Genomic DNA, 17,493 nt, shown 5'->3' on the forward strand with positions numbered 1-17,493 from the left:
TATTAATAATATAATAATTGAATGCTATAAAATAACACAAAATACATGTATTCATTAAGAAATCCATCCATTTAAAAAAAAAAATTTGGACTGAAAATAAACATCTTAAATTAATGCACAAAATTGGATATGGAAGGTATTGTATTGTATTGATCCCAAGGAACATTTTAAAACGTTACTTTTCTTAATGCAACTTAAAGAATGGCAAGAAGTTCAAAGCAAAGCTTGTTTTCTTCTCGGAATGAAGAGCCACGTGTCAAATAGAAAAATGTGCATTGCATCCGCCCCCATATTAGGCATTCAAATGAAATCAGATGAGGGTTGTTGTTATTGTTTTTTTACACTGATTATTGTATATGTGTATTTATTTATTTATTTATTAATCCATACTGGTACCTCTGATCACACCAGAAACTCAAATGGCTTTTAAAGGAAAATCCCTGGGTGAGAATTTTGCTGGGGAATTCCTTAGTATAGTTTTGGTGTGTGCTGCAGAGGTGTGGCCAAGAACAACAGTGCTACAACTTCTGCTTTTGTGACTACTCTATACTGTACTGGTTGGCTGATCCTAAATGTAGGGACAGTTTGACTGTGTGGAACTTTGTTGTTTGGGTATATATCTCAGTGGTAGTGTTTGACTGCAGATCAAAAGTTCTGGTTCAAATCTAGATGCTCCCTTTGGCAACTCTGTAGCTCATCTGCATCATGCTCATCTTCTTCCTTTAATATGTTTATCCTCTCTTAAATCCAGACCTTAAATTTCAGCTATGCACCTCCATTTCTGTGGATTTAAATCACTCTGAGATTTCCACATTTCTAATTCCCGTTTAATTTTTTTTACAATCTGCATGCTGTACTCTGTCTTAATACACCTGCCATACAATAAGCAGTAAAAAACAACAACAACAAAAACATAATGACTCCACTCGTGTATTTTGGTGACTGACACTCTCTGCGCTTTGCTTTTAGCAAGTTACACACTGTATAAATTATAACTTTGTTTACCAATTCAACCTTTCTAATTTCAAACTGTTCAGCACATTAACGACATCATGAGGTTACCATTCTCAAATGAAGAGATACTTTACATATTCGCCTCCACTTCACATTTCTTGACCAATCAAAACATTCCAAATTAGCATCACATTCTACATTTCAGCAATTCAACGAAATCCAAAGCATCTAGTTATGATTAGGCTATTATTTAATAAAGGAACGAATGAATGTTTTCATAGTATGGATGAAATTGTGGCTGTAAGTGGCTTCCGGGAAATGGTCAGTGGACTTGAGGAAAGTCCCCCAAACTCCACCCACTGCCATCTCCTCTCGCTCCCTCTTTAACGCGTAGCCCAGCGAGTTTTGAAGATCCGCAGAGCAGAAAGACACACGCCGCCTTTCCAGTCCTGGTCTGGTCTGAGGTCTGACGATGAAGATGCTTTCAAGAATGACGACAGTGCTGTGGGTAGCCACGGTGAGTATTCGTTAACCCTGTGCAACAAACGACATATCGTCGTTTTAACGTGTGTTAATAAACGCCATGAGAAACCGCTGGAAAAACAACTTGCTTTTACTTTCACTTTCGATTTCACAACATGGATTGGGCACCTGCGACCTACGCGTTCGGTTCGACTTGAATTTGCCCCAGTGCATAGTTAGCTTTGGCTAATACAGTAGTAAATTGTTATAACTACAGTCAACATCAAGCGAAAGTCAAAACAAACATTGTAGCGACGGTGAAGCCTGCACGCTTCTTAATAGTGTGTATAAATGTATATTGTATTATTAGTGAAAAGATCCTCTTGTCATAAGTGTGCCTGTGATGCCTTTAGGGATGAAAGAGAAAGTGTTCTTTCTGCTTATTTTAAACGAGTTCATCGCGTGCCGTTTTTTTTTTTTTTAACTTTGAACTGAAGCCCTTGTTTATTTGCAAGCTATCATTCTATCCAACTGACCAGTTCATTCTTAAATGAAGTGAAAATGAAGTGTTGCGTTGTGTTGTCCAGGTGATTGTTGCAGCTCGGCTTCAGTGTGACCTGCCGACTCAGTACGAGCTCAATGGACAGTGCTGCCAAAAGTGTCCACCGGGTAAACCACAATTAACAACCCTTTTTTCTTCTTTAAAAAAATAATAATAATATACACACATAAAATACTAATAATAGTGTACCCCTTAACTCATTCACTGCCATTGACGGTTATAGACGTCAAAAAAAATATTTTAACTATTTTTATTAGTTTAACATTTGTTTTCTACTTTTGTTAACAAGAGTGTGAAAACCTAGATTTTTTTATATTATACATTTAGAACAGATATAAAATGTGTGATTAATCGTGAGTTAACTATTGAAGTCATGCGATTAATTACGAGTAAAAATTTTAATAGCCTGACGCCCCTAATTTTTAATTAGCATCTCGTCAGGCGATTAACATTTTTAATTGTAATTAATCGCATGACTACACTAGTTAACTCAGGATTAATCAACAATTTTATATCTGTTCTAAATGTACATTTTCATACTCTTGTTAACAAAAGTGGAAAAAATGTTAAACTAATAGAGATAGTTCAAATGAATTTTTGACGTTTATAGCCGTCAATGGCAGTGAATGAGTTAATATGTGGCAAACAAGCTAAGCTAACAAGCTAAGCTAACAGTCTCCTGGCTCGACATTGTTCATTCAATAGCAACAAAGTAAAGAAGCACACATCTGAAACCTTGAAGTTATCTTTATGGCTTTTTCTTTTTTTTGAACAATATTAAAAAACATTTTAGGCACTGGCATGTCTCAGTTGAGCACGTGCGCGGATCCTCAGTGCCTCCAATGCGACGAGGACGAGTACCAGGACAAATACACGACGGAGAAGAAGTGTAAACGTCAGCCGTACTGCGACCCAAGTGAGACATTTTTACCACACAGCTTAATTTGTTCAGTGGTGCTGAGCTTCTGTCGTTTTTTCCGCCCGCCCCCAGATAAAAACTTTCAGGTTTCAGCAAAGACTAGCAAAACTGAAAAAAGTACCTGCATGTGTAAACTCGGATTCCACTGCTCCAGTAGCGAGTGCCTCACCTGTGTACCACACAGGCCTTGTGAGCCCGGATGGGAGGCACTCATTAAAGGTGTGGCACATTTAACGTACTCATTTTTTGTCAGTCGATGCTAATTTTTCTCTTTTGTTTGTTGCAGCGACTCAAACCCGTGACACGGTGTGCCAAAAATGTTCTGAAGGCTCATTCTCCAACCAGACGTCTTGGGACAGCAGCTGTTTGACATGGACCAAGTCAGTGCATTGCAAGTTTTATACAACATTTTTATACACCGAGTTTAAAAAATGCGACCACCTCAAAATATCTTATCTCGACTGTTATGTTGTTATTTCGTTTCATTGAACGCCCCATTCTGCTCTGCAGGTGCGAGAGCGGTTACGTTATCGGGCGAAGCGGATCCGCCCAGTCTGATGTCGTGTGTGGTAAGTAACGTGCACGGGGCGGATGTGAGACTTCCTCGCGTGCGGCCTATAGCGCCGCTCCACAATGAGGCGTGTCACATTTGTGTGGTTTCTCTGGGATCAGCAACTTACACCTACTCATTCAGATTCTGTGGAATCAGTGGTTTGCATCTAAAAAAAAATAAAATGCTGCGGTCGGTAAGTGCCACCATCGTAACCAAAATGAAAGTGCAGTAGCATATTAGGCCTACCACATTTTAATACCAAAAACGTATACTATAACATTTAATGTGTATTTTACACCTTCAGACTACAATTGGAATATAAGAACATTTTAAAAACCGACATTAATAATGAGACTCGCACATATAAGTTAGATTAAATATTGAAACAAAATAGAAGTTTACAAGCAAACATTTCTTAAAGATGAAAGGCAAATCTATTGTACCTAAAAGTTCGATACAACGGAATAATACTTGGGGTGCTTCCTCTGCTGTTATTAATAATTCATTATATTAATTTATTTGAAGACACTGGTCATCTTGATGATTTCTCACAATCGTTTGGAAAAAAGAAAATGTTTGCCGCACTTTTTCTCTCTTAGTGTTTACATTTTCAAAAGATCACTTTTACAACATTGCTAGAAAATAATCTTAAATTAATTTGTATCTAACTCTATTTTCTTGCCCTCAGTTGATATTTTCATCTGTTGTAATATTTTTGATCGTATGTCATGTTTTAAATAGATTTGATTTGATTTTGTATTTAAAGGTACACTTGACTCGTTGAGACATTTTCAATAGTAAAACAGTTGATATTTTGTCCAGAATTAATTTGATAACTGCATTATTTTTTGTATACATTTAATACCATTTTTTTCCACTTGCTGTCAACTGTTGGTGACCTAATCACCTGTCAGCAAACTGAGCCATGATTGGCCGTTACCTACTTCCTCAGCACAGGTGATGTCATCTTCCGTCAACAGCAAGTGAAAGCATGTGTTTTTAAAGCTATTAATTGTGTACAAAAAATAATAATGTAGTTATCAAATTCATTCTAGACAAAATATCAACTTTTTATTGCTGAAATTGGCACAATGAGTCAAGCATCCCTTTAATTTCATTATTTGTATGTACCACTAGAGGGAGCCAATCTACCATTATGCTACACAAATCACACGTTGAGAATCACTGGGCTAAACGATGCGTTTGACAATTAACATTCATTACATGTTTTCACATGATTGAATTCTGCCTTGTTGCAGCTTTCCCTCTGCGAGTGACTCCAATTGCATTGTTTACGTACGTGTTGTTATTGTGTTGCAGAGAAGAACCAGCGGCCGCGCGTCGCCATCATCTGTGTTGTGTTGCTACTTGTTATTGGGATCCTGCTCATCGCTGCGGTCAAGATTTGGCGCTCAACACGTACGAACGCCATTTGTTCAAACCTCCTCAGTTTAAGGTTGCTTTACTGAAATGTACACCAACACATGACATTTTAATTATTTTGCCACGTTGCTTCACTGCAAATGGACTTTTTGAGAAGTCAGCACGGTGGGGCATGTGAGCAGCATTTTTTTACGGTTTTGCACCCGCGCATGTGGCCTCGTGGCGCGTCAGTCTCATAATCTCAAGGTCGTGAGTTCAATTCTCACACTGAGCACTGTTTTGCGTAATCCATGTTGAAGTTCATATGTGTCCACATCAACAGGTCGGTTAATTCTCTGACTAAAAACAAAAAATCGCTTCTTTTTTTTAATCAATGTTTTTGCACTGAAGTTTAACCCTCTATATTCTTATCTGACATTAGACACTTTATCCACTTCACTCGACCACACAGTCACCATATGACATATAAAACATCAATATACTGTAGGAAACCCAGTTTTTTTTTTTTTTGCACTAGTCAATCGCTTGTCAGATGCTTCACATTATGACACGTTGTCCCTTTCTTATGTCTTTGTTAGGTAGAGGAGAAGATTTCAATGGGAAGGTAAATCTTTTATTGTTTGTAGTGTGTTTTCATTCTCTAAGGACACAACTTTTGTCAACCAAAAACAACTAACATCTTTACATTTGACACGTGGCTCTATGCTATGCTATGCTAAGATAAGCTAAGCTAACAAGCTTGAGATAGGAAATATCACTCAGTGCACCATACTTTTTCGTTACCGTTGCCAACATATTGTATATTATTTATTCACCATGGCCTCATTTTACTGAAACTTATTTTCAAACCAAAACTCATTTGTTTATCTTTGTGGCGTCAGAGCTGCGTTGAGGCGTGTGCGCGGCGTGACAGAGACCCCCCCAAAGGGGGGTTCATGGCGCCGCCAACCTCTGGCGACCACCAAGAGGCCATGTTGCCTGGAGTGCAGACGTCGCTGGCGGACAGCAGCGGCTCGGCCGAGCCAGAGGAGAACGAGGACAGTCTGAATCCGGTGGCGCTGGAAAATTTACATTTAAGCGACAAAGGCAACTACGTGACGCAAGAGAACGGAAAAGCAGAAGTTCTTTCCCAGCAGGAATCCCAAAGCATGACTGTGACCAGTGAAATGTCGTGCTGAGCTCTCCGCCGTACCGTACGGCGCTATTTCCTTCTGCACATTGCACTTGACAACCACCTACGTTCACTTTGATTTGTAACATGATGATATTTGTTGACAGAATGAGTCTCAGCACTGTCAGAGGTGGGAAGGCAGCTGTGTGAGCCGAAATCAAGCTGTGATGTTTAACGCCTGACATGTCTGTTGGAGCCTGATCTGATTATTTGGCAGCAGGATTGCCGCATTTGCGACACTATCCCATTTTCCTTTCTGTGTTAAAGTCCATAAAAGCTTAAGTTGTCAATTTCGCAGGATCTCAGCGTTCTAAAAACATTAATTTATTTACACACTTGTGAGAGTTGAAAATGTTACTGTTTGTTGTTTGTCTTGGTTTAGCACTCTTCAATAAATGTGATATTTATGTCATTAATTTGTAGCTTGTCTCGTTTAGCAACAGTTTTTCCACACAATTTAAAAAACTTCCCAGTGACATATATATTTTTTTATCAAAATATGCCAAATATCAAGAATAGCGCATGTTACACACCCAGTTTATTAATACTCTTGCTTAAATTAATCAATTTGCTCGAGTGGCACCTGAACACACTGCTGGGTCGCCATAAGCAATTACGGATTTTGTCACCATGACAATCGGGGGTGGAGCTAGCAAGCAAGCATCTTCTACTTGTGGGAGCACAAACCAGAAGGGGGGGGGGGGGGGGGGGGAGAAGTAGCAATTCACTGTCTTCTTCACTGTGGTGACAACTTCACTAAGCAATCAAGTACATGCCACATAGCAGAAGCTAACGCTAATCTGTATAAAGAAAAACTGCAGTTCTACTTACATTTTGGCTTTGAAATGACGACAAGGGTGTTGTAGTGTTGTATGCATGGCAAAGGGCTTGCTTCGGTCGAGTGTGGTCTGCCAGTTTGAGTCCAGTAAAAGTTGTTTGTTGAAAGTGGCTCTGGATCTTCACAGAACGCAATTCGTGGGTGAAGATTATGGTAAGTATCTTCCTCTTGTCCAAAGTCGGCTGGGATAGGCTCCAGTTCAGCTGCGACCCATAACAAGGACAAACATTTTAATGATGCACTTTCGAGACTGTGTTGTAGTCCACAAGAGGGCGCCAAAGGTTCAACTTTACTTGCAGAGTATAGCAACAGACTGTAAAGTATTACGAATGGAGCTTTTCTCAAGCCTACCTTGACAAACGCATGTTTACAGCTGTGGTGCCCTTGAGCAAAGCAACTCCACTGCTTCAATGTGTCGATTTGATAGTGTGTTATTACATAAAACGTTAAATGTGATGAAATACATTATTGCAAGATGTCGATAAAACCGTAACAGAAATGGTTTAACAAACCTCAAAAGTAATTAAACGTGTAATTTAATAGCATCAATCGTTAATTTAATAACAAATACCATAACAGCAAATGTATATTTGCCTAGCATTGATGGATGGATTGAAGTACAAATGGCAGTAATCGGGCCAAAGTGTTTATATTCATCAGTTTGTTGTGTCTTCAAGCAATGGGAGCTAATCTATGAGGATTCATTAGCATGAAAAGATGAGACAAGAGGACAATTTCCAGGGTTCCACATTGTCCTCCAAATGGATTAAGGAATTGACATGGTAACACACTTGAGTCGGACGTCAGGAAGAAAGAAAGAAAGAAAGAAAGAAAGAAAGAAAGAGTTAAAAGAATGGAAGTGACTTTAGAGGGAGAAAACTGACAAAGTATTAACAGGATTTCAAATGAAAATGTTATAATCTTCTTATTTCATCTTCAAATGTCACTTTGACTTACAAATAAAACATTATTTTCCATTATCTGAACTGCGTCTCCTCACTATAGGCAGGTCATACCAACCAACTTAACGCAATGAATAGACAGACCACAACATTAGGTACACCTACACAATTGAATGGTATTCGCTACCATATCAATATCCAATTAAAAAAAAATGCTGTTTTGACACAAGTAATAACGTTTGTTTTTATGGTTGTAGTTTACAGTGATGCGTACAACTGTACTGTAATGTGAGGTGTTTCTATCATTAAAATAAATTCCTTATTGAAGAAAAATATAGTACATAATATACATTATACTCATAAAACAACAAATGAGTGAACACAAGAAAAAAAGATTGAGCAATTCTCTCAATATTAATTAGTTTAGCTACTCCACTGCAAACTACAACCACAATAATAAAGATACAGTATAATCCTTCTCGACAGTCTTGATTTTGTTTTCTTTAAAAAAAAAAATACAACGAGAGTATTTCAAATCAACCATCTCAAAATGATTGGAATTGCCGAAACTAATAAAACATGCGATCTGAATAAAAAGAAAACAGTTCGATTTTTCTCTTCAATCTCTTTTATTTAAGTACAAATCTTCCTCCATCAGCGGACAAAAGGAAACATAATTTACAGGTTTGTTGGAAAAATACATCTACATTTATTTACATGCAAAACATCTTTGGTCTGGAAACAGATTTCCAGGGATGAGCGCCAATCAATCCCTGTCGTCTGAGAGTTTAAAGTGCATCAATAGTGGACATTGTCTGAAGGTCATTAGTGGATTTCGTGGGCGGGGTAGCAGGCGGGTAGCAGGCGGGCGCCTCTGGATGCCCACTCGGCCCACATCCTCCCGGCGGACTGGTACGCGTGCTCCGTTGGTTTCTTCAGCGTCTCCGATGTGGCGGTCTCGGCCAGCGACCAGATTTTGGGCTTTGGAGCGTCTTTGCTTTCTGGAGGGGAGGGCGTGTGATGGGCCTGCACGTGCGCTCCCTCGCTCACGTCCTGTGACGTCACCCCCACGTCCGCCGCGTTCTCCGGCGCACTCTCGACGCCAGTCTGCACCGTCTCATCCCGGGTGTCCGCGTGGCACCTCCTCAAAGGCCCCTCCTCCTCCTCCTCCTCCTCTTCCTCCTCGCTCTCCTGTTCCTCGTCCTCCTCGTCGGACTTGGACCTGGAGGAGGCCCAGCTGACGCGGTTCTCCTTCTTGAGGCGGCGGCGCGCGTTGGCGAACCAGGTGGAGACCTGCGTCAGGCTCATCTTGGTGATGATGGCCAGCATGACCTTCTCGCCCTTGGTGGGGTACGGGTTCTTCAGGTGCTCGCCAAGCCACGCCTTCAGCGCCCCCGTGCTCTCGCGGGTGGCCACCTTGGCCCCGCCTCGTCCGGGCTCCTCCGACGGGCAGGGTCGGTACGGCGGGAAGAAGGGACCCCCGCGGGCCAGCAGCGCGTGGTGGTAGGGGGAGGCGGCGGTCTTCAGGTCAAAGGCGTTGCCCTGGGAATGAGATGCACAGTTGGTGGCATGTTGGCTAACAGCAAACTCCATCACAATAGCAATATAGCAATAAAAGTAGTGCTTTGTCCCCATCTTGTGGCATCTGTAAGCAAATGCGGGGGCACAATAGTAAGGATTTTTTTAAATTAACATTCCATTGATGGCTATAGACATTTTTTTTTTTAACTATTTCTATTAGTTTCATGCCCCCCCCCCCACTTTTGTTAACAAGAGTATGAAAACCTAGAAGAATATTATTGTACATTTAGAACAGATATCAAATTTGTGATTAATCATGAGTTAACTATTGAAGTCATGCGATTAATTACAAATTTAAATCGCCTGACGTCCCTAATTTTTAATAATCTTTTCTTTAAAATAAAATAAAATAAAAGATTATTTAAAAAAAATGTCTAGGTTTTTTTCTACTCTTGTTAACAAAAGTGGAAAAAAAGTTAAACTAATAAAAATAGTTACAAATATATTTTTTACTTTTATAGCCGTCAATGGCAGTGAATGAGTTAATAATCATTACAGCCAAAGAACCAGGCAGTACAAAGGACCTCTTACAACCCCATTTTTTTCCCCATTATCAATATTATTCTGATGAAGAAACTGCTCTCAACATGTCCCAAAACCTGATTTATTTATTTATTTGTGCAAACTGTGAACATGACAACCCCAAAACTTACTCAGTAGTGCAAAATTTGCCCCCATTTTGCGCAACACCTTGTTATTAAAACAATTGTTATTAGATTTAGCACTTATTTTTATGCATATTTTTTATGCATTTAAATATTAAATAAAATTATAAGCACTGGATTAATACTGTATGAGTTATATTCATTCTATGGATTTTTGTTGTCTTTTCGTGTACATTTGATCTCACAGTTTGCTTTACGAAGGCATTCCAATAATAGATTGCTTTAATTTGTACTTTTTTTTGTATTAATTGTAAAATGTCAAATGTGTTTCTGCATTATAGGACTGTATTTCATGCCTATGTAAAACACTTTTTTTTTTTAAACAAGAATATACAGCGTGCTCGACAATGTGCTGCCAATCATTGTATCAGAAGACAACTAGAGATACAATTGAATGGAATTCCGATCATTTTTGTGTCAATTATATTATTTTCTACTTTTTCTTCTTGAAAAACACAAACTTGGAGTTGCACACCAATTTGGTTGTCTTTCAACGTTTTTTGTTGTTTTTACAGGCAATCCTAAGCATTGTTCAAGCAGGCATAAGAATACTGAATACGTGCATTAGCTTACTTCATATTTATGGCCTACACGTTGTGTGTGTGTGCTTTTTTTAATTTTTTATTTATTTAACATAGTTATTTAGGCTGCTGTAATGTAATTGCATACACACGTGGGTTACGCTTATATGAACGGAATTCTTTAAGCAGGACCACCTGCACAGTATTGATTTAGACCAATTAAACATCTTGAATCCAATTGGCTGAGTTGCATCACGTGGGTGTGTCACAACCCACGCGATTCGTTTTCGCATTATGGGTATTTCCTACTTACATTTACTGCAATTAAAGCAAGACCAAGATAAATGTGGTGATTTAGCAACAACAACAAAAAAATCGGATGACCACAGTATCATACTCTACTCGAGTAAAAGTACAAGTAGGCCTACCAGAAGTTTTGGTGGAAGTCAAAGTCTGACGTGCAGAGTATCAAAAGCATTTTTTTTTGTTATTAGATTGTTCGCTAAAAGATTTTAAAAACTGACTTGTACTTCTTGCAGATGGCTAACAATTGCATCGGAGTAAAAGTAAAAGTTGCAGAAATATAAATGAGTAACGTATAGACATGTAAAAGGACTTTAAAGTCATTCGCAGCCTGCTCACCATGTGTGTGACGTGTCTGTGGTGGTGGTGGGCCGCCAAGGGGATCAAGTTGTATCCGTGTAGTCCAGAGTAAGTGACGGGGAGCCCGAGGTGTTGTTGTTGGGCCCCCAGATAGCCGTGGCCGGGACCGGGGGGCCCCATGGCCATCATCCCGATGCTCCGGTCCACGAAGAAGGCGCCAAAGTCAGGAGGCGAGGCGGGCATGTTTCCCAGCGGGCGGAACGGTGATGAGAACTTGAGAAGGGGAGTTGTGGGGCCGCCGCGGGACGTGCGTGGGTTTATATCCCGCCAGCTGCCCGGTGGGGGGAGGGGGCGACGAGGAGGAGGTGGTGGTGGGTTTTGGGAGAGGGGAGGGGGGCCCACAACTGCTGTTGACTGACAGGTCAAGCTTTCACTAAATCCCATCAAAGCTCTGCTGTTCCTTTTAGTGTTTGGGCGCGCTAATTCATCCTTTGTTTCAATGTGCGCAAAAAAAGAAGAAGAAAAAAAGCCAACACTTTATTGGATTTCATTTGTAAGACAAGCTCAACTTGACGTCAAGTTTTAAAGAGAGCATTATTTTGCTTTGTGGTCATCTCACCATTTTGTTGCCATTTGTGTACGTGCATGGATCCGAGAAAGAAATAGGCTATCGATCGATTTTCCTTGTTTAAAACAAAATAGAAGGCCGCATTAAAGTGATATTTTACATGAATATTCAACTGTTCTTATTTATTTAATCAAATTTGACAACGTACTGTATTTGTTTTTGCAAATCCAGTTCTAAATAACTAAATTAAATGAGTTTTTTTTTTTTAATGAATGAAATGAATTCCAAATAAAAATGAAATCGACATTTGGAAAGGTATACTGTATCCTAAGACTATTCTGATTGAAAAATTATTTAGCCCATGTATTGTATATATATCATACAAAACACATTTGTATTTAAATCAATCAATAATAAACAAAATCTTTCAGGTGGTTTTAACACGTCTCAGTAAAAAAAAGAAAAAGTGTGTGTGTGTTGGGGTCACATCGCTGCATTTCAATGAATTATGCATCACAGCACCGTTTACATGACGTGACGTATTTGAGGCGCAGGAATTTGCTGCACACATAGGCCTATTCTTATTATTCCTACGAAACAAAAACAAAACAAAGTGTTCCTTTTGGCGTGTTGCTGCTCCGCTATTGTTGTCTTAATGAAAGCAGGTTATGAGGAAACAGGTGTTGACTAATGTATATGATAATTGTCAGATAACAGATGCTAATTAGCGTTAGTGTGTGTGTGTGTGTGTGTGTGTTGCTGAGGGCGAGCATGCACTAATGTGAAGTCACCTTGGGTTAGGATGTGTGTGTGTGTGTGTGTGTGGGGGGGGGGGGGGTTAATAGTCTGACTTTAAATATAAATCACTATATTTCAGATTTGAAACTTAATATTTTTATTAACCTCATTTTTAAATACTTTACTTCAACAAGCAATTGGCAGATCATGTCAAATAATGTAACACATGAGAACTGTGACACTGTAATAGATATAGTAATTATTATTCCTATTAAATACATTGAAAGGAATAGATCATAGATCATTTTAATGATCTATAAACGTCATACTCATTCTATTTTAAGTCAACATTCAATTCAATCACATGTTGAAATAAGAACTTCCTCCATACTGGAGACGGCTCGGCATCTTGTTTTTATGGCAACATCTTTCAAAGAAAAACGATGCAATTCTTTATTTTGAAGCTTACGTATAAAATAAACATAATTGTTAATTTGCAAATCAAGCAGTAAAATGTAAAAACAAAAAACAAATTTGTAATTGCAAAACCAAAAAAAAAACTTTTCAAACTTGAAAACTGTCAATTTAACATGTGACCTAAAAGGGGGATTAATCGATTAATTAACCATTAAGAATCCTTGATTCATCAATTTATCAAGCCACGTGGGCTGCAAGGTGATTTGACACAGTAAGATCCATAAAAGTGGTGGAGTTTGAAGTGGAAGAACTTGCACAGAACCCTGACCTCAAGCCCATCAAAAACCTCAGGGATGAACGCCTCCAACACCTTGTAGGAAGTCTTCACAGAGGAGTGGAATGGAGTTGCAAAGGGGGGTGGGCGGGGGAGGGCCACTGCACTTTTTCTTCACTTTTTACTTCCTGCTGCTGATGTCCAAAACTTTTTTTTGTTGGTTAAAACCTTAAGCCACAGTTGCGAGGAATGATGTCAAGAGGTTGGGGTGACAAATCCAAAAAGCGAACGTCGGCCAAGTAAAGTGTGAATCCGGAGCTCCATTTCATTATAAGCATGTAGCGCCCTATAATGTCATCATTTCCTGGAAATAATAATGACAGAAAATGTAATAACATTTGCACTCAACTCAATCCAAAATATAATTAAAACCCCATATTATAATAATTTCAATGTAAAAAATAAAAATCCTGACTGATATTGTTGTAACATTTTTACTAATGAACTTTATGATATTATTGGAGATTTATTTATTATTTATTACATTTTCAGTTGGATATCCCCCTCACCCCCTCAAAACTGATCTTGTAAAACTTGACGGATAATGCAATCTATATGTTCATTTTTATTTTCAAGTTCTACATTTTGTGTTTTAGGAATCTAAGACTTTTATATACATTCATAGCAAAAATGGAATATGTTTCACTGATTTCAAACCCAAAGTGTATTTTTAACACTGTGATTTCAATAGAGTTCGGTGTTGGAATTATTTGGCAGTGTTGATTTATTTAGTGTTAAACCAACTCTGCAGAGAGTTAATTAAAGTATGCTCCGCCGACTTGATTAGAAGTCTGGAAAGACTTCAGGAAAATGATATATATATATGAGATATAATGATAAAATAAATTATTTGCTTTTGTTACATTTTGAGTTCAGTGCAGATTTTATTACCTTTTTACACGCCGGTTCCATTTTCAGGAAATTATTGCATGATAGGGTGCTATAAATCAGGAAAACCTCTAACTAATTTTTTTAGGTGGTACTGTAAAACTACAAGCATAGACAATTACACATGATTTAAATATGCTCCACATTAGAGATGTGAGCATCATTAACTCATTCACTGCCATTGACAGCTATAGACTTTAAAAAAATCTTTTTAACTATTTCTGTTAGTTTTACTTTTTTTCCCCCCATTTTTGTTAACAAGAGTATGAAAACCTAGATTATTTGTGTACATTTAGAACAGATATAAAATTTGTGATTAATCTAGTGAAGTCATGCAATTAATTACAATTACAAATTTTAATCGCCCTAATTTTTAATAAATTTTTTTTTTTTAAACAAAACATTTTTTGTTTAATTTTTAATAATCTTTTTTTTTAAGAAAATATTATTAAAAATTAGGGGCGCCAAGCGATTACAATTTTTTATTGTAATTAATCGCATGACTGCACTAGTTAACTCACGATTAATCACAAATTTTATATCTGTTCTAATACAATAAAAAAAAATCTTTCATACTCTTGTTAACAATAGTGGGATTTATTTTTTTTTAACGAATAGAAATAGTTCAAATTAATTTTTGACGTCTATAGCGGTCAATGGCAGTAAATGAGTTAAATAAGCCAAACAATTGCAAGAGAGATTCGTCTCATTTAAATCTGGGATGGGAGGCCATCCGAACAGTAAGTGATGTTTGATATTTGTAAAATTTATGGATTATTGACTTCTTTGTTGTCACTACCGGATGGTGATGACAATAATTGATGACAGATTAAATTGAATTGAGAATTTGGATTTTCAGTGTAAATCCAGCCAGATTGGAAATGTGTCACTTTAAAGTCAAGTTAGGGTAAAAACAAATTTGGAATTGGGCACATGGACCTTTAGTGCAAATCCAGCCTTACTAGTGTAGTAACATGCTGTGGGAGCACAGAGGACAACACATGACGCCGTTGGTACGATCCTGGGGTGAAAAAAGTGGTTTAGTAGGAAGAAACGGGGGATTTATTTGGGTGCGGCCCACAAAGCCCCCGAGCAAATTTGTACAGGGGCAACAATAGCCAAGTGGAGTGCAAAAGAGAAGCAGAAGAAGAAGGGAGGGAGGCTTACGGCATCAGGAGAAAACATCTCAAGGCAAACAAGCTCCGGGCGACCGCCTTTGTCCCGTGCTCGGACCCTTCTTTTCATCCTCTTCCTCTTTTGGGCCACAATGCAGGTGCCGGCGCTGCTTCGACGGGTCAGAGCCGTGCTGTTTGCTGTTAGGATGTCGCTCGTTTACCGCGGGGGGGGTGGGGGGGTGGGGGGGTGGGGGTGGGGGGGTGGGGGGGTAGTGGAGGGGGCATGGCGAGGGAGGGAAGTGACCAAATGGAATCTTGATTGTTCTCCTGGCCTGATGTGATAACATACAAGATAACTTTAAAGGATTAAAAAAGAAAAGAAAAAAAGTGTTGTCTCGAGGGAGATCTAGCCCAGAGATAAGATGCGAGAAAGTATTGCATCACTTGATATTTCTTGTGCTATTGACAAAATAGATACTGTACACTAACATAAAATAAGAGTTCCCAAGTCGTTATCATTTTTTTGGTAGTAATTATTAGGGGTGGGAATCTTTGAATGTCTCACGATTCGATTCAATTTCGATTTTTGGGCCTGCGATTCGATTCAGAATCGATTTTCGGTTAAGAAGGATTTCTGATTCAAAATGATTTGATTAACAATGATTTTTGCTTCAATTTATAGATCTGCAAGGAATCGTAATGATCTACTCCAGTCTGACTCGCTAATGCTAATTAGCGCACCACTCCCGGCACTTTTATCACTCAAAAGAACGGCTCCACGCTGCAAAAAAACAACTTTTATTGGAATAACTTGATCGTGACTTTTTCCTTCTACTCTCTAGTGTGGCTACAACTTAACAGTGTATCAGACCGCGTGGAACCACACTGCCCCTAAGTGGCCAAATCGAGTACAACATGAACAGCGCTCCCAATAAAGGCACACACAGACAAAGGCGAGACAGTATAAAATAATTTAAATAAAATCGATTTTGGGACATTTAAAATTGATTCTGAATCGTACTAAATGAGAATCGCGATTCTTATGAGAATCGATTTTTTTGTACACCCCTAGTAATTATGGCTCCTCAAAAAACTGGATAACTAATACCCAAAAGTTGGATTTAAAAAATAAAAAAAAAGAGGAAAAAAGAACTTATGTTATTTTGTCACTCCCATTATTTACAGTATGTATCAAGTATCAATAATGTGTATTTTGGAGGTTCATGCACTCAAAAATTAAATTAATCATTGATATCACCACACATTCAAAGCGCATGGGTGAAGTTTACTTTCTTTTGCGATTTAGCTTGACTAACGCTGATAGAAAAGGGAGTTAACACTGTTATGTGCTGTTGTGGGATGGAACGCAGCTGACTCCCAGCCAATGGAAGCGGCTCCCCTCATTACAATTAAAATCAGGGTGGTCGAGTCAATTAATTTTGGGGGCTGTTCAAATATTTTATACAACATGATCCTTTCTACTCTCAAATGTGTTCAGAATTATTCCAGTCGATGTGCACAATTTTAGTTGGTCAACAACATACTAAAATATGATATTGTTCTTATCTTGAAATATAATTGTGTGGAATTTAAAAAAAAAGAGCTTTCCCCCTTTTCACTTACGTATGTCTTATCACTGTATTGTCAAATATGTCAATAATGTGTCACGGGATAACGAGTTTGGAGGCGTGAAGCCTGTCAAAAGTGTCTGACAAAAGGTTGAAACGTGTCATGAGAAGTGCTCATCGGCAGGCGAGAGCGGGGCAACAAAAGTCCCAGCGACCATCCACAAGGGTGGTCAACACCTTGGCCTCGTTAGTTGATTTTTACGCGCGTAATGACACGAGTGCTTCACACACGCACGGTTCTTTTTGCTGACATTCGAACGTCACTTTTGTGGATGGCAAATGTCGAGATCAACGTCATGATTATTGTGGCCATCATTTGCATGAAATGCTTTCGTGCAAATATCCAATCGAGCTGCCTAATGGGATTTTCCTGGGGCCACGGCACAAATGGGGAGATGTAAGCAAAGCGTGAATGTTATCAAGCCTTCCCACTTCTTTACTATCTAAGCCCCTCCCACGAGCACCACCTCCTCTTCTCCCCCACAAGCCCCCCCCCCCCCTTGTCTTTTGTCATTGCTCTTATCAGTAGCACTCTATCATTCTTTCAAAACAGTATTGGCGTTGAAAGCGCTTGCAAATGTAAGTATGTCTTTGTTTGGGGCCGGCCCGAGGTCCCCCCCCCCCCCCCCCCCACACCAGACTGCCTCCAGGGTGCGGGCTGATTGACGGCCCTCCGCTGGGTGAGTGACAG

General features: G+C 39.0%; 3 protein-coding genes across 3 annotated transcripts in view; 1 reads left to right on the top strand and 2 right to left on the bottom strand.

Moving 5' to 3' along the window:
- LOC147178933 (uncharacterized) overlaps positions 1–7,082 on the bottom strand; it is a 45,173-nt gene extending 38,091 nt beyond the window's left edge. Inside the window, exon 1 of the mRNA XM_086068041.1 lies at positions 6,836–7,082. The gene's annotated coding sequence lies outside the window, so the exon portion shown is untranslated. The remainder of the gene's footprint in view (positions 1–6,835) is intronic.
- cd40 (CD40 molecule, TNF receptor superfamily member 5) lies at positions 1,311–6,420 on the top strand. The gene is made up of 9 exons (XM_086068042.1): positions 1,311–1,471; positions 2,004–2,085; positions 2,772–2,894; positions 2,970–3,116; positions 3,184–3,277; positions 3,408–3,466; positions 4,771–4,869; positions 5,412–5,437; positions 5,715–6,420. The coding sequence occupies exons 1-9, from the start codon at positions 1,427–1,429 to the stop codon at positions 6,009–6,011; spliced, it is 972 nt and encodes a 323-aa protein (XP_085924168.1). The 5' UTR covers positions 1,311–1,426; the 3' UTR covers positions 6,012–6,420.
- Positions 7,083–8,333: 1,251 nt separating the features above from the next.
- irx7 (iroquois homeobox 7) lies at positions 8,334–11,408 on the bottom strand. Its single transcript, XM_086068881.1, has 2 exons — positions 11,154–11,408; positions 8,334–9,286 (listed from the first exon to the last, which is right to left on the bottom strand). Exons 1-2 carry the CDS (start codon positions 11,355–11,357, stop codon positions 8,570–8,572), a joined length of 921 nt encoding a protein of 306 aa, XP_085925007.1. The 5' UTR covers positions 11,358–11,408; the 3' UTR covers positions 8,334–8,569.
- Between the last annotated feature and the right edge of the window lie 6,085 nt (positions 11,409–17,493).

Source organism: Leptonotus elevatus, chromosome 2 (assembly GCF_054856555.1).
Source record: "Leptonotus elevatus isolate MCC_2025b chromosome 2, RoL_Lele_1.0, whole genome shotgun sequence".
NCBI classification, from domain to species: Eukaryota; Metazoa; Chordata; class Actinopteri; order Syngnathiformes; family Syngnathidae; genus Leptonotus; species Leptonotus elevatus.

Bases quoted from the DNA above. Each gene is read 5' to 3' on its own strand.
- cd40 (XM_086068042.1), top strand. From the start codon at position 1,427: ATGAAGATGCTTTCAAGAATGACGACAGTGCTGTGGGTAGCCACG. The intron at 2,895-2,969 runs GTGAGACATTTT...GCCCGCCCCCAG, and splicing joins TCAGCCGTACTGCGACCCAA to ATAAAAACTTTCAGGTTTCA. The intron at 3,117-3,183 runs GTGTGGCACATT...TGTTTGTTGCAG, and splicing joins ATGGGAGGCACTCATTAAAG to CGACTCAAACCCGTGACACG.
- irx7 (XM_086068881.1), bottom strand. From the start codon at position 11,357: ATGCCCGCCTCGCCTCCTGACTTTGGCGCCTTCTTCGTGGACCGGAGC. The intron at 9,287-11,153 runs GTGAGCAGGCTG...TCTCATTCCCAG, and splicing joins ACAGACACGTCACACACATG to GGCAACGCCTTTGACCTGAA.